Genomic DNA, 19,764 nt, shown 5'->3' on the forward strand with positions numbered 1-19,764 from the left:
GGTATCCATATGAAAAGAAGGCAAAATTTGGCTTTTAGAATCAGAGCTAATATGGCCTGAAAAGACTGCTTGTGTCCTTCAGGTGCTGATTCAGCAAAGCATTTATGCACATACTTAAGTCCCACTGACTTCAATGAAACAAAATTACTACTTAGGTGCTTTTGCTGAACCTGACCTTCAGTTTGTTCTCCGTACATTTTCAGGATTAATGATTTCCTCATTCCAGTTTTCTCTGCATATGGAGTATATTTCTTATCAAACTATAAGCATGTTATGTTTAAATCCCTAAACTCCCAGTGTCATGTAAGAAAGAGCCAAAGTAGTCTATAATGTTAATAATCCATGGATTTAAAGTCCATAATTAGGCATTGATGAAATGCTGTCATTTTGTTGCCAGAGTTGCTTTTAATGGTGCTTTTTAATCTATTTGTGCTTGGAATTTACCTAGAAACTTGGGTAAAACCAAGCCTTCCACCTTCCCAGACAGTGATACATTTTAACAGTGTCAGCTCATACACACATAATATTTTTCAATACTATCTGGCCCTGACACTCGGAAATGATGAAGATTCTACATTTCACAGCAACAGGATAAGCTCTGCCCTTCACTCTAGATAAAAGAAACAAACATTGCGTGCATGGAGAGTTCTGAATAGTTTTAAACTGGTAAAGATAGAACTCTGGAGAATGTTTAATATATTCACTTGATCTGCTACACTGAGCTACAAAACACACTAGAGTTCTTGAAATTCAGTACTGCAATAATTTGTATACCCTGATGGCATGTCTCCGTACTGTACCATCGTGAAGTGATTGGCTTAAAATGGTCTCACTCCCTTATATTATAATAGTTTTGCAATGCCTAAAATAAGTTATATACTGTTGAACACTTCAGGGTTGAGTTTTTTTAACAGAATACAAGCACAATTGCTTAGTGGCACAATTTCGACAAACAGAATTACTTTAAAGCCAAGTTTATAATTTATTTTTTTCCATGTAGGGTGTAATCTTTTTCTTTATAGTCAATTATAATTAAGCAACCATATGTAATTGCAACTGGTGAATTAAAATGACTTTTCTTGATGTAGAGATCTACAAAGGCTCTGAGGATTCCACAGGTAGATGGAAAGAGCAGACTGTCAGTGCAGACTGAATAGTGCTCCCGTTTATCTTCTTCCTCTAGGGGTGCTATTGAAAAGATAGATCTTCAGAAATCCTACCCACAGAATCCCTGTAATAGTAGAACCCTGCTATTTTATACCCTCTAGTCCATGCACAAAGCCAGTATTCTCACCTCACTTCCCCATAAAAATATAACAATGTATGCAGTGTGTGGGGGTCTCATTACTAAGACCTTATTACTTTTAGTAATAAATAAGGAAAAATGAACAGTGCACAATGCTTTATCCTGGCTTTGCGTTAAACATTACAACACACTGGAAATTTTCAAGCTACTTGAGTCTTGTGGTTTGGAATCCCAAAATATTTACAAATGGAAAAATCACCAAAAACAGTTGATCAGCATTCAGTAAATTACTCTGCAAGGAAGATCTTCTCTGATTAACGCTGTTTTAACTCTATCCTATGTTTCTAGCAAGTCAGCTTTCTTTCTTTTTTAATTATTTTCTATACATGTTATTAATCTGCTACTTCTTTATTCAATTTTCAGCCTTCCTAATCTGGTTTCAGGATTCTACAACTGCATGATTTGGATTTTGGAGAAATAAGATTGCCATAATTTCTCAAGCAGGAGAAAAACCACTGCAAAGCAATGTATTCTTTTGGTCAACTTATCTGTGCTGTAAACCAACCTCAACAGCTGGCAACATACCATATGGACCATATCACCTGACGATAAAAGAAATATAACTGTACCCAAACTAAAACTGTAGGAAGAGGGAAGAAGTTTTATGGATGTAAAGCCTGATTTTAAAGGGTAGCCATTTTAATACCAATAACCAGAGATTGTGCTAAACTAGTTTGGAGAAGTTCAGGTACATCAGGCAATAGCTACCTATTGCTGTCAACTTGCATCTATGGCCAGCATTCATGCACAGGTGCCATCTTCATAGGATTACTTGCAACTCAGTAGAATTTGTGGGTTAGTGCAATGATGGAAAATTAGATAAACAGAGGACACTGTTATGAGGCAAAGTAGTATCCAATTTTTTTTAAAGAGTAATACTGCAGGGGCCCACCTTCTTTGTTTCCTCTTTTCCTTCCTGAAGATATAAGGAAGAGACTTTCTTTTACCTGCTAGCACATACACTGTTTCAAAGCTGGCAGGAAATTTGTATATAATTTAATTTGTACAACTCAGCCTATGATGCTCAATGCAAAGTTATGGGGATACCATCTTAATAACAAAAATAATTCCAGAAAGTAAACTCAGTGTATGTAGCCAAACAATTTATATCAATCTATCAACAATGTTTTAATTAAATTTTAAGTTGAGAAAAAATCCCCAAACAACAACTCTAGCATTGCACACAAATTAAAATTCATTGTAAGCAGAGCATTCAAGATGATCGATACATTATACAGATGGAGTGCTTTAGCAGTAATTCATCAAAATAATTTAGACCTAATATCCTTCAGAGAGTTTCCTAAAATGTTCCTCAATTATTTTACAATCCTTGAAGTTTAATTAATCACATTATCACACTTGCCCAGAAAGACACTGGAGTAAATTATCTATGCAGAACTGAATGATTCAAACCATTCAACAACTTCCAGATCTCAATTTTTGTGGTATACGAATTTAGGACAGCTCCAAATGATCTGTTTGGAAAATGAGCAATTAGTAAGTGCAATCAAACCAGTCAAAAAGATGACTGTTTTCTTTGAAGAGTCATACTCTTTTCCTTTTTCTGTCAAAATTGTTCTCTCAGCTGTGTAAACTGACATCTCCATTACAGTTCATTGAGCTAAACAAGTTTATGCCACATATGGATCTAGCCCCTAGTCTTTTTGGGAATGCTGTAGTTCAAAAGGCAACTTCTGCAATCACATATGTGCAATTAGCATTTGCACAATTTAAACTTCTCTTCCACTAAAAATTATCCTTAGCATCTCTTGCATCCTCCTCTCCATTTTCAAGCAGTAATTTTATTGAGCAACTTCCATTATATTTACTACATTGACAGTGACAGTGAAGTCATACTTTGTCTCTGCTAAGATGTGGGGTTGTGATCCATTATAGTTCTTCACTTCTCTTCAACAGTTACAGTTACTCTAAGAGTATTGTCTCTGGACCATCAAGTCATTTCTGCGCTAAGGGATGGGTTTATTTGTATGTCATCTCTTAAGGGCTGGTTTCTCCTAAGTCACAAGGATAGATCCTACAGAAAGGCTTTCTGCTTCTGACCTCTGATCATTAGTAGAAGAAAAGGCAGGCTATGAAAGACGTCTAAAATTCTCTATGTCAGAATACAACTAATTAGAGATGCCATTCGCATCTCACAGATGTTCTAGTAGTTATGGGGGCAAACACCATACGTGGTGAAAATGCAGCCTGAGTTTCATGGAGCCATCAGTCCTGTGACTGATAGAGAGTTGAAGATAAATCTAACCACTAGAAACTGCACATACCTCCTAACAGAGAAACTGCTTCTCATGAGCACAAATGTATGTCTGTTAAAGGTTGTACTTTGTGTGCCAATCACAGCATACTGTGTCATTGGGCAGTAAAATCACTACTCAAACCAGTGGCAATTACAATGCTATAGATATTGTACATTCTTAATTTTTCAGGGAAGCATAGTAAGTGGCAGAGACATACAGAACATTTAATTGTGACTGACTTTTAAAAATATTTGAAGACAAATGTTTTTGAAAGTGATTTACTATTATTCTTAATTATTTATAGTCACTAGTATATCATTTTATATACCACAGTAGAATTTTCCTTTACATTTACTCATTATCTACATTCTAAAAGTAAGAAAGCCCTTGTTTGAATATGAATAATCACATTTCTTTTCAGCATTTTGCAAGGTTCACCTAATATATACAGTCACCTTTCAAGCCTATTCTGTTTCTAAATGCGTACAGCATACAACCCTTTTGGTGTGCGTAGTCAGCATAAATGGTGATCCAAAATAGGGATAGGTCATTACAAGCAGCTCTGGAGCCATCCTTCTAACTGATCTTAACATAGTGAAATGACCACCTTCTTAGTATCTCTCTGTTTGGGCCAGAACACCAGTCTGAGCAGAACTACAACCATTTGTAAGAACTGTAAACAACTAACCTATAAAATTCCAAAGCCTGTTATTTCTATGCATAAGAAGTGCTCTTCTAAGATCTTCTCTGTATTTATCTATTTGTCTTGCCATCTGATGTACCTATTAACTCATCAGTCTCTTCAGTCCAACAGACCTCTAAGATTTGCTCAGCCTTTTGGTTGTAATGGATGTGATATTGATTCTTAAAGACTATGCGCTGATGTAAAACACCGGTAGACAAAAAAATGCCTCAAGTAATTGGGTCTTGAGAAAGAATTATACACGTGTTCAAGAACTTGTCTACACCTCTGATTAATCAAAACAGGAACTGTGTCTTTGCAAATTGGCATTGGTACTAAAAATGCCCTGTGTTCTGACAGAATACGGTGTAGCCGACTCTAACGACAAACTTCTTACTTAGTGGGGATATGGAAAACAAGTGCCTGCCATCAAACAACAAGGCCCAGTTTTCAGCAAGGATCAGCTATCTTCTCCTGCTGCATCATTCTGGCTTGTGTTCTTCACAGCATGGCCTTGTCTTCTTTCCTCGACTAAACAGTTCCATATCAGGTAAAAATCCTTTTACTTCCCTTAGGATTTTCATCTCAGTAAGGTACATAGAATTTGAATCTCTCTCGGGCTCATCACTGGCATTGCATTGCTGGTGAATATGCATACTGACAGCACCTGATCCAACAGCTTGAAGTCCATGTCTCAGAGTCTGTCCACTGGTTCATGGACTTGTCCTCCAACCACTCAAAATCTGCTACCTGGACTATATGAATGGCTAAAATATTGCTTATAATAGACTCTGTCCTACAGCAGGTTGGTATAATGCCAGAATTCAATGACAAATACTTGACTTGAATGGGCTGGTTTCCCAATGGCTGGAAACTCAGGGCACTCTCCAGAGTCTTCTAAATAACAAATAATAGCAACAATTTACTCTTATATGACAGTGGAGTCTCTTAAAAGAGTTGCTTTGTCTCAGCAGATGTGGAAAAGAGGACTGATTTCTTCATTGTGATGCACTGGTTTTGCTGAGGGTACTGCAGCAAAGACAAACACATTTAAAGAGTCTCTAGTTGTAATGCTGTAAATCTCCAGAGTGAAATACAAACAACTAATCACACTCATGAATAATACTCTCAAAATACTACACAATTAATTTGCATCAGTAGAATCTTGCTAATTCACACCAATTATTGGGAGTCCCATAGTGAATTACTGAATTTTGTGAATTCACAAATAGTGAACAAATATAATAAAAGATCAGGATAAAACATCACAAAATATACTTTATTAATTTCTTTGAGAACTGCAATTTAATTTTAATCCTTTAAGAAATACTGCATAATGAACTTTTCATTCCACCAGGAACTCAGAAGGGATGTTAAACAGCAGCTAATAAAACTAGACATTTTAAAACTTAGAAAGTCTGGGTAACTTGCAACCAAGAGCTGTGAAAGAGCTGGCTGGGAGCTCTCTCAACCAGTAATGTTTATTTTCAAGAAGTCTTGGAACTCTGGGGAAGTTCCAGATGATGGGAAGAAACTAATGTTGTGCCAATACTTACAAGGGGTAAATGGGATGACCAGAATAACTGTAGTCCTGTTACCCTAACATTAACCCCAGGCAAAGGTATGATAAGATCAAGTGACTGGAAGATGACGCTAGACAAATTCAGACTGGAAATAAGGTGCACATTGTTAACAGTGAAAATAATTAACCATTAGAACAACTTTCTAAGGGCTATGGTTGAGTCTCTATCACTGGCAATTTTTAAATCAAGATTGGATGTTTTTTCTAATGATATGCTCCAGTTCAAAGAGGGATTAATTTGGGGAAGTGCTATCACCTGTGTTGTACACGAGCTCAGACTAGATGATCACAGTGGTCCCTTTGGGACTTAGTAGGCATGAATCTACAAATCTAAGCAATGTGCTAATGAAGTTTTAGTAATACCAGATATCACTACCACACTTTGTTATTAAAGTTTAATGCTAATGGACTCTGCAAGTTTTCTGTGGAAGCAGAAATTAATTGGAATTCTTCTCTGTTCACAGGCTCTATCTTGCTGTTCAGATCTGGATGGGTGAAGAGTTTCAAGTGCTGAAGAATTGAAACACATGGTCAGTTGACCATCTACTTAGTCAGCTGCTGTTGAGTGACTACTATGTATCACTCTATGTACATACTCCTGCTATGTAACGATCTCTACAACTGACTTTACAGTATGGCTCATGCTTTTTTTAAAATGGATCCTCACTTTCCATAACAATCAGTGTCACCAAGAGTAAGTGGCCAATCTTGATCTGCTTGTCACTTTTGTGTACATTTGATGCTCCCAATTGACCCTGTCTCTTGTGTGACTGCTGATGGCATTTCCACCCAAGTGGGCTCCTACATCATCACAGAGGGTGTGGCCAGTTAGGACAGCAACAGCTGCCTGAAAAGGTTGCAGAAATCATAAGATGATTACCCTTACCTCCCACCATTTTTTAAAAAAGTGGATCTGGGTGTGGGGGGACTAAGTGGGGGCAACTGGGAAGGAGCATTTGAGACCTCCCCAGCTCTGGGGACAGGAAGAGCTAAAAAATCACCCTTCAAAAGGAAAATGAATGAGCAAGTGATGGCCCAGGCCTGAGCTAAGGAGGAGGTCTTGGATGGATGCACACCTATCCTGGTATTTGTGAGCATAAGCTGGGCATAAGGAAACGTGCCTGTGTGCTTTTGGGAATGCACATTTTAAGGGATAGGCCAATACAGACACAAATGTACTGCTGAATAAACTTTCAGACCTAAGAAGTTAGATAGAACCATTGGAACATTACTTCCAATCTCTGTGCAATAGTAGATATATTCCAAACCTTTTGCTTCTGGTCCCAGCTAGGAATGCTACAAGAGCAGATTTTGTGGAAACATTATGTGGTTTCATCCAGGCTTGGGCATGGAAGTCCATGAAAAATGAGGATGAGACACTTCACCCAAATATTTTAGAATCTTAAAAAGATGTTTGGTTGATATTTTGTGCTAAAAATTGCAGAGGCTTTGCGAGTGAATAGGGTATTCATTTTTTCCCCAACCAATTTGCCTATCTCTCGACCCCTAGATACTATGGTGACTAAGCACTCTGGAAATGCAGAAATAAGATGAGATGAAAGGTAAGTAGGCTGTGCGTCTTTGATTCTGGCTATGATGTGTAGTACATAATACTTTGTGGATTTGCTTCAATTAATGTTGTGCATTGATTTGATACATGATCTTTTCTTTTAATTGAGGAGAGAATGTATTTGGGTGGATTTTGCAAAATCAGAAGAGCTTGCATTAAATTCACAACGTGAATTTCATTTAATTGGGTAATGAATATTTCTGTAAGGCGCACTCTCTACATATTTCAGCATTTGAAAGCTCATTTCAGCGTATAGCCATAGTATTTCTGAGTTTTTGAATTGAACAGCACCGTATGCAAAAAGTCATTTAGGATTCTAACAGATGTACTACTTTATTTAGGCAAGAGCAGTCTCTTTATCTGTCATTTTGCAGCTGACGTGAAAGCTTTGAATGGAGCCATGGCATTATCTGTTTGACAATAATTTGATGGAACACTACATTGTGGTATAAATTAGTGTCAAGAAGCAAAATGTTAATGATAGGGGCCCTTCCATGCACTGGTGACTTAAATAGCATGTTTCCTTAAAAACTCAACAATGACTCACTCCCCATTTTAATAAAACCCCTCTATGCTATTTAAATATGTTGTGTAGTTCTGGTGCATATTTTCTTTGATTGCAAGTACTTTAGTGTTGACTTGAATAGGTTCCAAATAAATAGTTGAGCATAGTACTGATTTATTCTCTGAAATATGTTACTTTATACACCATATTATTATTGAGAAGTGTTTGACCATTAAATAAAATGGTGTTCATATAGTATAGTGGGCAGAATTAAAGTTGAGAAAGCTTTTCTGTTCCACCTTGGAGATGACATCAGATCCAGTAAACTCGGGAGTGGAATCTTAAATTTACCCTATGAATTTAATGTTACTATTTAAAATGCAAACCCAAAAAGTATAAAAAAGGCCTGACCCACAGAAAGTTTTTGATGGATTAATGGACTTTTTTAATTCATGGTCAGATTCTCAGTTGCTGTAAATTGGCATAGCTCTGTTGAGCTCAATGAAGTTATTCTAGTTGGGATCACCTGAGGGTCTGTTTTCATTTATTTTAGGAGTCATTTATCCATGCTCCTCACAAATAAAGGAACTATTTCCCCCTAGAATTCAGATTAAATGGACTTGCTGTTAATTTCTACCCTACCAAACAGATAGGTCAATCTGATAGTTTGGGGGCATATGCTTCTTGTATATATGTACATTGCATTCTGAGTGCTGTACAGAGCCAAGCTCACTACCAGCAAAATAGTAACAATAAAAAAGAACAAATTACTGGTTTATTGGGTTTTTTTTTAGAACTCAATGCTCAGGGCACATGTGTATCAACCGTTAAAAACACAACAGTAATTTCAGGTCAGTGTCCAACAAACTTTTCCACCTGGATCTCCCCTAAAACTAAGAGCTTCCACCAAACCAAACCAACTGCCACTCCCTGCTACTTAGAAAAATCCTGGGTGAGCAAATAGGCCTTGCAGCCTGACCTGAAGTTGAACACATTTGGACTCTAATGATCCAAAGCAGGAAGAATATTCCACAGCTGAGGCTCTTTCATGGAGAACATTTGCTTCCAACCCCTTACAGACAAACCATGGAGCTGTTAGCTTGAGCACTTCGGATGATCTCAACTGCCCAGGTATTGCATGGAGAGAACCTCTATCTGAAGTACCCATGTTTCAACTCATTTAAAACTCACATCTTAAATTGCAAATGAACTGGAAATGAACTGGAAGCGAGTGTTGATCACAGTGTGCCCGTGTAACATATTTCTTTCTTTAAGCCTATACTGACAGGCACAGCCTGCATTAGTGGAAATTTCAGAGTGGTCTTAAGTGGTCACCTCGCAGAGTACACTGTAATAACTGAGGTGACAAAAGCCTCTGGCAAAGGCTGTACCTCCTTCCAACCGGTACAAGTGTGTACTTGACCCTGATTACTACCTGTGCATGAAGAAGCATATGGAAGCAAACTCCCACTGATTTCAACAGGCTTTGGCGCTGCGTATGTGAAGGCATCCAATTCATAAGCCCTAAAATGCATGCCCTGGCTCCCATTTATTTCAATGTGGAATGGAATTTGTCCCTCTGTAATTTCAATGCAATACAAACATAGCTAAGTAATGAAAAGGTATGTTTTCTGCACCTGTACATAGCCAGGTCTTTTCCCACATAGCAGCATTTAGCTAGCTGAAATCAGTCCCATTGCAACCATGCCACAAGTGGTAGGGACCAAAAGAAGTAAGTGAACCTTCCCTATTTTATCTCCAAGCTAGACTGTATCTCCTCCTAAAGATGGGCTTCTGCTTCTGCTGTTCACCTACAAATTCTTGTGCCCTGAATATGCATCTTTTCTTGATGACCATTAAGGGCAAATGCTTCATTGGGAAGTACTACTTGGTCAGTGACAGGACAAAGTACGGTTGCAAGAGTGTAACCTGTTGACAGCAGGAATTGAGGAGATTGAGAGGATGGAAAAAGAGAAGGATCTCAGGAAAAAGGAGAGAAGGTAGATGAGGGCAAAAGAGTAAAGATTGGAAGAGAGTATAAGAGAAAGGAAAATAAGAGAATGGTAGAGAAGAGGTAGAATAGTCACATGAAATAAATCCCTGGAGGCTCAAGAGTTGCCATTAACGACCGAATTTATATTGATAGCTTCACCTCTGATTATGTAGCTTTAGCAGCACTTCTGTTGTCTTACGGTTGTGACTAGATATAAATACAGTATGTTAGTGGCTATGACTTTCACCAGAGTGAAAGAGATTTCGAATGAACATGTTCAGGAAAAGGCAATCATTTATATTTCTTGGGGGGGGGTTACGATCTTATTTCCCTCTCTTTAACACATATGCAGTTGACTCAGCTGATGCTTTCAACCTAGTAATTATGCTTGCTTATATTTGGTTTGCTACTCTAAATGGTCTTCACCCATAGGTAGCCTTTTGCCTGAAACAGACCTACCATGAAACTGAGATAACACAGGTTTCAGAGGAACAGCCGTGTTAGTCTGTATTCGCAAAAAGAAAAGGAGTACTTGTGGCACCTTAGAGACTAACCAATTTATTTGAGCATGAGCTTTCGTGAGCTACAGCTCACTTCATCAGATGTTTACCGTGGAAACTGCAGCAGACTTTATATACACACAGAAATCATGAAACAATACCTCCTCCCACCCCACTGTCCTGCTGGTAATAGCTTATCTAAAGTGATCAACAGGTGGGCCATTTCCAGCACAAATCCAGGTTTTCTCACCCTCCACCCCCCCACACAAATTCACTCTCCAGGAGCCCATATCTGCCCATCCTAGGTGAAATACATCTCAGTGCAGAGGTGAAGTAAATTAAATTGGCTCCTATTTCTCCTTCCACTAGTATTATTCCACACTCAGAAGACCATAATTGCTCCAAACACTCCCATATTCGCAAAATTTACCTTAGAGTTTCACCAGACGATCCCCTTCTTTTCCATAGGTTGACCAGGCTACTTGAGCGGCTTGCAGCTGAAGATGACTTTCCATCCCCTACATGCATGCGGACCACGGTTGACGTGGTGAACGCGCTGCGTACATTCCTTTCTGGCTTAGCGAGGATGATGTACACCTTTGGCACAAACATGCACCCAAGGGCCACAGTGGCACTCAGGCTTACAGAAAAACACATGGTGATTATCTTGTAGTTGCTACCAAAATATATGGGCACAAAGGCCAGCCAAATGATACAGGTGGTATACATTGTAAAGGCAATATACTTTGCTTCATTGAAATTAGCCGGGACATTTCTGGTCTTAAATGCATAAAAGGTGCAACTTAAAATTAATAATCCATTGTATCCAAGGGGAGTTACGACACCCAAGTTGGTGGTGTTACAAATCAAGTAGACCTCTCGGATACTTGGATAATCATGCATTATATCTGGTGGCTCCATTATGAAAAGGGCAACAATTATGCCTAACTGTATACATATTAATATAAATGCAATAACCAACTGGGCACAGGCACTCATGAACCTAGGTTTCTTTGTACAGATTTTCTTCTTGCTGCCAGCTAGAATTCTTGCAATGCGATTGGTTTTAGTTACTAGGGCAGAGTAACTCATAGCTGGGGACAGACCGATGCCAATTCTTTGAAGGTAACAATAAATCCGTTGGGGCTTTGCAATGAGACAGAAAGTACACAAGTAACCCAAGCAGATGCCAGCGAGAATAATGTAGCAGAGTTCTCGGCTGGATGACTTGACAACTGGGGTATCGCGGTACATGATGAATACAGCGGTAACAAACAGGGTGGCCAGTAAACCCAGACAGGAAAAAACAACCGCTGCTATTGGTTCAGGATCGCCCCATCTGAGGTACTGGACTGGGATGAGATCACAACCTGTTGTAAAAGAAAAAGTGGCAAATGGAAATATACAGAGTCAGATTTGTATAACTGCAGTTTCTTCTTGCTAATTTTATCTAATTTCAGTCTTTCCATAACTTTTCAGAGGCGTATGTGTATAGAATGGCAACGGACTAATTGTTTAGATGACATTGCTAGGATGGCACGTGAGACATTTTTCAGTGTTATCTTATTTTAGTAACGTAGAGCATCTTATTTTGAGCCCGTGGGGACATCTTCTAAAAAAGGCCAGTACAAGCAGACATTTGGAGCACGAATTGCAAAAGCATTTAGCACTGGCCTACTTCAACTGACTTCAGAGAGTTAGGCCAACCTGAGAGCTTTTGAGCAGGCCACCTATAGTCATGCTGTGTATTTTGGCATTTTATGTGTAATTATAATAATTTATCAGCCATTTTCACAGTCGTATTACATGAAATTGAATGTAGTTACTCTGTAGTAATATACACCTCAGTGAGGCACCACATCTTCAGTACGACCAGGTATGCTATATTCTGTGTACTATATTGTTGCCTCCGTCTATGGGAACAGAGATGTCAGGGATCTTGCTTTGTCTCTCAGGGGGCATGGAAGGACAGCACTGTTACCCCCTTTTCCGCTCCTCTTCTTGGGTGTTCTATGGGCTCAGAATACACGGCTGGGGTGTAGTGGGGGGCCTGATAGCAATCACTCTCTACGTCATTGTATCCTCCCTTCGGGGTGAAAGTAACTTAAAGGACTTACCAGTATGCCAGAGTCCTGAGCGGGGGCGTGGCCTCAACTGAAAGAGGCGTGGCCTCAACCGGAAGCGGCAGGGCCTTTAAATCAAGATTTAAAGGCCCTGGGGCTCCGGCTGAGAGCCACAGGGCCTTTAGATCACCCCCGGAGCTCCCAGCTGCACAGGCAGCTGGGAGCCGCAGGGAGATTTAAAGGGCCCAGGGCTCCAGCTGCTGCTACCGCAGTGAAGCTGTGGGCCCTTTAAATCACCACCGGAGCTCTGTCACCACTACCCCGGGGCTCCAGCAGTGGGGCTTGGGCAGCGATTTAAAGGGCCCAGGGCTCCAGCCACTGCAGGGAGCCCTGAGTCCTTTAAAGCGCCAGCCTGAGGAAGCTGGTCCGGTCCAGCACAGCGTACCAGCTCTTGCCAGTACGCCGTACCAGACCGTACTGGCTTACTTTCACCTCTGCCTCCCTTCATCCTCATGAGACATTTTGCAAGTAAGGCCTTGTCTTTGCAAGACAAATGGCACTGAGTTGACTAGATGGGTTTAGAAACCAGTTGAGTTAAATCAGTGCAAAGCCTTCTCATGGACACTTGCATTTTGGTTTAGTGTTTATATGAATTTAGTTTCAGCCAGTAAGGAATCAAATTAAGCTCAAAATAATTCACTCTTATACCAAATTAAGGCCATTTACACTTAGGTATTGCACCGATTTAATAAAACCAGCTCTAAACTGCTATAGACAAATTTTCTCATGGAACAGAATATCAGGGTTGGAAGGGACCTCAGGAGGTCATCTAGTCCAATCCCCTTCTCAAAGCAGGACTAATCCCCAATTTTTGCCCTAGATGGCCCCCTCAAGGATTGAACTCATAACCCTGGGTTTAGCAGGCCAACACTCAAACCACTGAACTATCTCTCTCCCCCAAGAAGGAGACAAGGCCTATGTTAGTGCTGTCTCTATTGTCAGCCTTGATTTGGCTGGTTTCATCCTCTGCAATGTGGAACTTCTTCTGGGGTGATGAACTGTTCCCAGGGGAGCAGCCAGGTGTGGAGCCCTTGGCAATCCAGCTCCATTAGAGCTTTGTTGTGATAAGGGCTGATTGGCATTGCACAGGGGTCTCTGAATAGATGCACCTGCCTCTGAGAATCCCAAGGGATCTTGTTTATCTTGTGGCCAAATCCCCAGTCAGTCCCACAAGGGGAACTGCAGCCCCCTTAAGGGAAGATTAGCTGGGGAAGTCTGAGGTTTCCTTCACAGAACCAGTGGTACCAACTCTCACAAACCTCACAACATGTGGTATTTTTCTTTAAGCCTCAGTTGCTGGACTCCACAGATTATGTGGGAACCTGAGCTTTCACTTAAAAAAAAGTACGTTTATAACCCTCATGGTTACAGAGAAAAGCTTGAACACGTGAAATGAATTAATCCTAAAGACTCACAAACCAGAAGGAAAATGAAAAGAACCCCAACATTTACTTATTTATTAAAACCACAGCATGATTTTTAAGCCAATCTCTTGATTTTCTGTAGATTGATTTGGGATTTTTGAAGGCTTGAGCTTTGCAATAGCACCTGTGTCGTGTAGGAGCAGCCCACATACTAGATGGCTTTCAGGCCTTTTACACCTGCTCCGTGCCTACATAGTTCAAACACTGATTATTTTGTAAATCATCATTTTTCAGACCACACTGTTTGATTAGCTATTAATAACATATACTTCTGTCAATTTATCACTAATACCAATGCTAATAATATTTAATCAAAATAAAGACATGCAATTTTTGTTCTGTTACTTCCATAATAATGATGGCTTACAGTTCAAAATGCACTTAGCTACCACGGTGAAAGGTGCTTAAGGAAAACACAGACTTGACAGAGAGGCACTAATGGATGCCTGTAATCTCGCATTAACACGTCATTCCATTTTCCCATAGCTATAACTTTAACAATCAATGCCACAGTGAATTAAATATTTCCTAAGCAGGAAACTAACTACTGGTCTCATCAGCCCCCATGTTGCTGACCTATGACTCTCCAGGCTGGAAGAGATGACTCAGTACATTTTCTCAGCTAATAGGGGAGGATATGGAAACACTTTGTATATGGCTGGACCCAGGAAGTGACACCTCTCTCTTTGCAGGGTGAGGAGGAGCAGGCCAGGCCGGAGCGGCTGCACGGTGAGCTGAGAGCTGTTTATATTTTACACAATCTATGTGTTTATTTACCTACGTTCTTTTAGGATTTGATCCAAAGACCATTGAAGTTAATGGAAAAACTCCCATTGACTTCAATGTGTTTTGGATCAGGCTCATACTCCTCCCTACACTGAATGTCCCTTATATAGGTGACATCTCTCACTGAGTTTTCAAGGGCTCTGATCTTATTATGGAAGGTTCCTTTCTGGGAATGTCAACATAGCAAAACCATTGCCTAAGGAAGGTTGTTTCAGTGCTTGAGAATGTGACATGGCACCTGGATAGGGCACTTGTCTCTGTGCCAATCTGAGGTCCCCCCGGCTTTCAAACACCATTTGTTCTAAACAGAAGTGCCAAGTGTTTACAGATTGAGAATGAGATGGACAAAATAAATAAATAAATAAGAAGGGAGGTACATATCTGCAGGAAAAAAAGAACTCTGCAGAGAAAATTGTTTTTATTACTAAGAAAGAACTTTTGTCAGTAATTAAATCTATTGTCCATTTGCACCATTATTTGTATGGGAGAAAATCTGTGCTTATCTCAGATCACGAGTCTTTACAATGGCCCTTTACAGTTGGAGAATCATGAAGGGGCATTTAGCCAAGCAGCTGCAGGAACCCAGGACCTGATCCAAAGCCCACTGACATCAATTAAGAGTCTTTCCATTGATGTCAATTCAATGGGCTTTGGATCAGGCCCTATAAGCATATGATTCCAAGGTCACACACATGATAGATGGATGCTTTGTCCAAATGCCCTTGTTGAATGATGTGTAAAATAGAGGATGTGACCATTTGTAGTCACTACCTGCCCCCATGGCATTTTTGATAAGAGTAGAGTGTTAACTCTGTCCAAATTCTAACTCAGTTAACTGCATTCTGCCTACAGAAACATACACCTGCCATGTTTCAATCCAGAGACTGATAAATGTCAGTGGTGAGGAAAGTGATCCCTACATAGTGTTTGTATATTAGTTAATGGGGCACTTTGTTCTCTTTTGGGGTGACACATAGTATACACACTGATAACATAATATTGGGCCAGATCCCCAGTAGGCATAAACTGGCATTAGGCCAATGAAATCAATGGAGTTATGCCAATTTATACCAGTCACGGATCTTGCCTACTATTTTGTAGTCTTTTTTTTTTTTTAAAGACACTGGTGGCTCCAATATAAAAACCCACTGTGTGAGTGGGGATGGGAGTGGGAACTGAAAGAAAAAGGAAGATTTTTAAATGGCAGAATCACCAATTCATCTACCTTTGTCTCTCTGCCTCTATGTGAATCTTCTGAGTTTCTGCATTGCTCCCATTCTGCCTTATTCTTAGCTGGATCTCTGCATTGGACAATGCATTTTTCCTTTTCTCTGAATATTTTACTCTCTGCAATATTTTGGCCCATTGGCCCACACAGCCCCCAGTTAGGCTCCTGTAATGTAGGTTCTCTGTGTGTGTCTGTGAAGAGCCTTGGATATAACGAAGCACTTTAATTGCTGGTGTTATGGGAAACTTGCCATTTTAAGCAAATGAAATTTTAAGTCCTTTGAGTCCAGTTCACTCAACTGAAGTAAGAGCTAGCAGGTAACTTGCTGCTGGCATCTCTTTAATGTTTCTATCCATCCATCTCATTGTTTGCACTAGAAAGTCTGGATACCTCTGGAAGCAGATGGAAATAAGGAGGAGGAGCCAGCCACTGTGGGCTGCTGCTACTTAACAAGGAGGAGGAGAGGAAACAGGAGCCACTGAAACTGTGAGCAGGAGTCAGGACTTCCTGAAAGGAAAGAACCCAGGAGACATCTATGGGACCAAAGTCCTCTAACAGCAAAGGAACATTAAGGAAGTTCGGGAATAGGAAGCTCAGCCGCTGGGAAACATGTATTTTTTAAAAGCTTTAACCCTTCCTAAAATATTGATGATGGTGGCAGGAGTCTATATTTCAAAATCCTAACTATTATCTTCTTGAATACAATTAAACCATAATTTAGATACCTTTTTCATAATTGTCTTCTCATCATTCTTTATTGTGTTGGAACCCTCTCTAAACAAGTTACAGCAAATTTACTAACATCATGTTTGAAATTACAGAAGAAGTGTATGTTTTAAATATATTATTTTTCACAGAGAAAAATATATTCCCCATAGTTTTGTTCCTATTTGATTAGGTCAGTTGTAAAAAATATATCAGGCCTGCCCTTCAGTGGGTACAGCTCCACTGGGTTTAATGGACAATACCTACTCTCCTGGAGACTCTTTGGGCCTGACTTCCAGGAATGCTGATCACCCACAATTCATATTTTCAGCGATGGGATCGGATGGTGCTCCCACTTCTGAAAATCAAGCTAAAGACATCTCACGTTGGGCACTCATGAACTGGGGAACCCAGGCTAAGTAGCAAATTTGGACTTCACAGTGGCTTGTCAATTGGGAGTAAGGGCTTGTCTACATGGGGACACTCAGGAAAATAAATCAAGATTAACCAAGTGTTTTAAGATGCATTAAACCCCTGTGCAGACACTTTCATTCAGAATTAAAGTGGACTTAATTCAGTTTAGTTTAATTCATTTTGGAATTTATTCACTTTGAGTCATTTTGGATTAACTTTCCTGGGTGACCCCATGTAGACAAGCCCTAAATGTAAGAATTTGGATTAGAATTTAGAAGGTTCTATTTCTGAGCCTTGTGCTCATATCACTAAAAAATGCCTCTTTGTCTCTTTCCTTTATTTTCAGGGGCTATTAATGTTTTTCCTAGGCTGTTTCCTGACCATATCACTTATGTTATTAAAGGCAGAATTCATTTCAAGAAAAGTAACCCCTTTTATATTAAGTCTAATTAGTCTCTTTCCATTGTTTCTGTATCACACACTCAAACATGAGTGTCGCTGAAAATACAATTATCCACAATATGTCAAAAAAAATCAATGGGGTGCATGGCAAAGGTGCTAGGCAGAATGATCTGTTTCACCATGGAAATACCATAAGGATGTGGGTCATTTAGCCTTTGATATCAGTGCAGCTAAGAAGACAGAGGAACACATTTACTGGCATACTGGTGTTACACAATTTGGCCCTTAGTTACTAAATGCAGACTGATATGATTTTCGTATTGTAGCAGTCTTAGCATGAAAAGCTTTTCATGGCAATAATGAAGTTATCACCATTTCTTAGTGTAACAAAGACATTTGGATTTTTATGAATCACTCTCATTAACATTAATAAAAGTTACCTGTGTGACTCCCATTCACTTTAATGAGAATATGCATCTTATTTATCCTGAAGAAGATTAGGGGGCTGATTCTAATTTCACTGACATTGGCCTAAATCAGGAGTCATTCCACTGAAGTCAATGAAGTTACACCAGTGTAAAACTGGCGGGAGAGCTGATTTGTGATATGTAATCACACTAATGCTTTCTTAAGATAGCACCTGCATGTATATTCCACCATTTCCCAATATATTATAAGACTAAAGGACCTCAATGACCTATACGTCCAGCTTCCATTTTACCAAAGGATCACTTAATTAATGTTTGCTGGGACCACTTTGGTATTTTATATTCACAATGCTGCCTGTAGACTTCTGGAGCAGAAAACATTAGAAAATGATCTTTTTCTGGCAACCGGCCTTTATACACAGCACAAAGAAACAAGGACCCGTTTTAGGATGACTCCTAACTTTTCAACAGAGGTGACTCATGGACATGCACTTATCATCAGTTCCAGCCTATTTCACGCCTTTCAAGGTTTATTACTCTTTTTTAGATTCCCTTAATAAAATTCCCACAAAGAGATGAAAACTCAGGCTATTTATTCTCCTTCATTTTATTTGGAGGATGCTAAACTATATCCAATGATTTATTCCTCAATTAAGTTTAAAGGCTGAATGTTGTTTATGAAATGATGATCAGTAAGGTTATCGTATGCACACATTTGCAGGTAATTGTTTCTGAGGATGGCACTTTGAAGGAAAGGATTACATAAAGTAAAAGAAGGAAAAGGGAAAAAAGATTTTGAACACTATGACAGATTTAGTGGCCAAGATTAAACTAATGTCAATACTGAAAAATGCATTATACATAAAGGAGCCCAATTCTGCTCCACCAGACGTATGCCTGGACACACCTTCCACCTACTTGCACCTCATTGGCAGGGCGAAACATCTGGAAAGCTTGCTTGATTGGTTGGCTGGGGAATCCTCAGCCATAAGGGCATTCGCAGGTGGTATAGATACAACAGCCCTCTTGCCTGCCCCCTAGGGTGCACTGGGGACAATCTCAGGTTGGTGGAAAGGCTTTTATCAGCTGGGGCAGTTTAGCACTGTCTGGAGGGTGCACTATGTTGTGCGGAGAGCAAACTGGCCCCAGGCTCGCCCTAGGGTTGGATGATGGGTGGTACAAAGGTGGAATAAAGCTGCATGAGTATATCTGAAGCTAGAAATTTAGCTGCCTACAAGCCAAGGGGATGAGCACCTCAGAAATAAATTGATATGTTGACAGACAAGAATTTCCCCTCTATTGCTCTTTGACTTGTAAGGGAAAAAGATGTTCGCACCAACACACTGCAACATTTATATACACTAAGTTGTGTGCACAGTACTCTGATATGCAGGATCTTCTATCCCATAAAAATGTCTCTCAGTCTCTGAGATATGAAAACTACAAATTACAGGCAAGCTCACATGTTGACGGGAAACAGCTACATTTTGTGAAAAATATAGATGACTTTATTTGGAGCACCCTCTCTACAGTGTTACAAATTACATTCATTTGTGATCTTCTGTATCACTGAACAATTTCTTCAGCAGTGAGAAAAGGGTAGTATTCACCCTTGGGATCTGATCATGATCATGTTGTTTATTTTATTTATTTCTCTGGATTCCTTTGAAACCCTAGAGGCCCTATCGTGCTAGGCAATGTATGAATACATAGACCTACTCTGATGACGTTATAATCTAAATGAATAAGATAAACTAAGGGTTTATCTGCATTGTCCCACAGTTTGGACTGGGGGGGGTGTCTATAGCAGTGCGTGCCAATGTGCTGCTCTGAACTCCCCCAGTGTGGATGCTGCAGG

At 39.7% G+C, this 19,764-nt stretch overlaps 1 protein-coding gene across 4 annotated transcripts in view; it reads right to left on the reverse strand.

The window, feature by feature from the left end:
• The window catches only part of GRM5 (glutamate metabotropic receptor 5), a 322,075-nt gene that overhangs the window by 23,018 nt on the left and 279,293 nt on the right, over window positions 1-19,764 (reverse strand). For 3 of the 4 annotated variants that reach the window (XM_073336744.1, XM_073336740.1, XM_073336753.1), the window contains exon 8: window positions 10,827-11,766. In XM_073336744.1, coding sequence (XP_073192845.1) covers window positions 10,827-11,766 — 940 coding nt within the window. Of the gene's footprint in view, window positions 1-3,873; window positions 5,276-10,826; window positions 11,767-19,764 lie in introns of those variants that run through there. The other variant, XM_073336761.1, reaches the window with a different exon arrangement.

The sequence above is a fragment of the Lepidochelys kempii genome, chromosome 1, assembly GCF_965140265.1.
Source record: "Lepidochelys kempii isolate rLepKem1 chromosome 1, rLepKem1.hap2, whole genome shotgun sequence".
NCBI classification, from domain to species: domain Eukaryota; kingdom Metazoa; phylum Chordata; order Testudines; family Cheloniidae; genus Lepidochelys; species Lepidochelys kempii.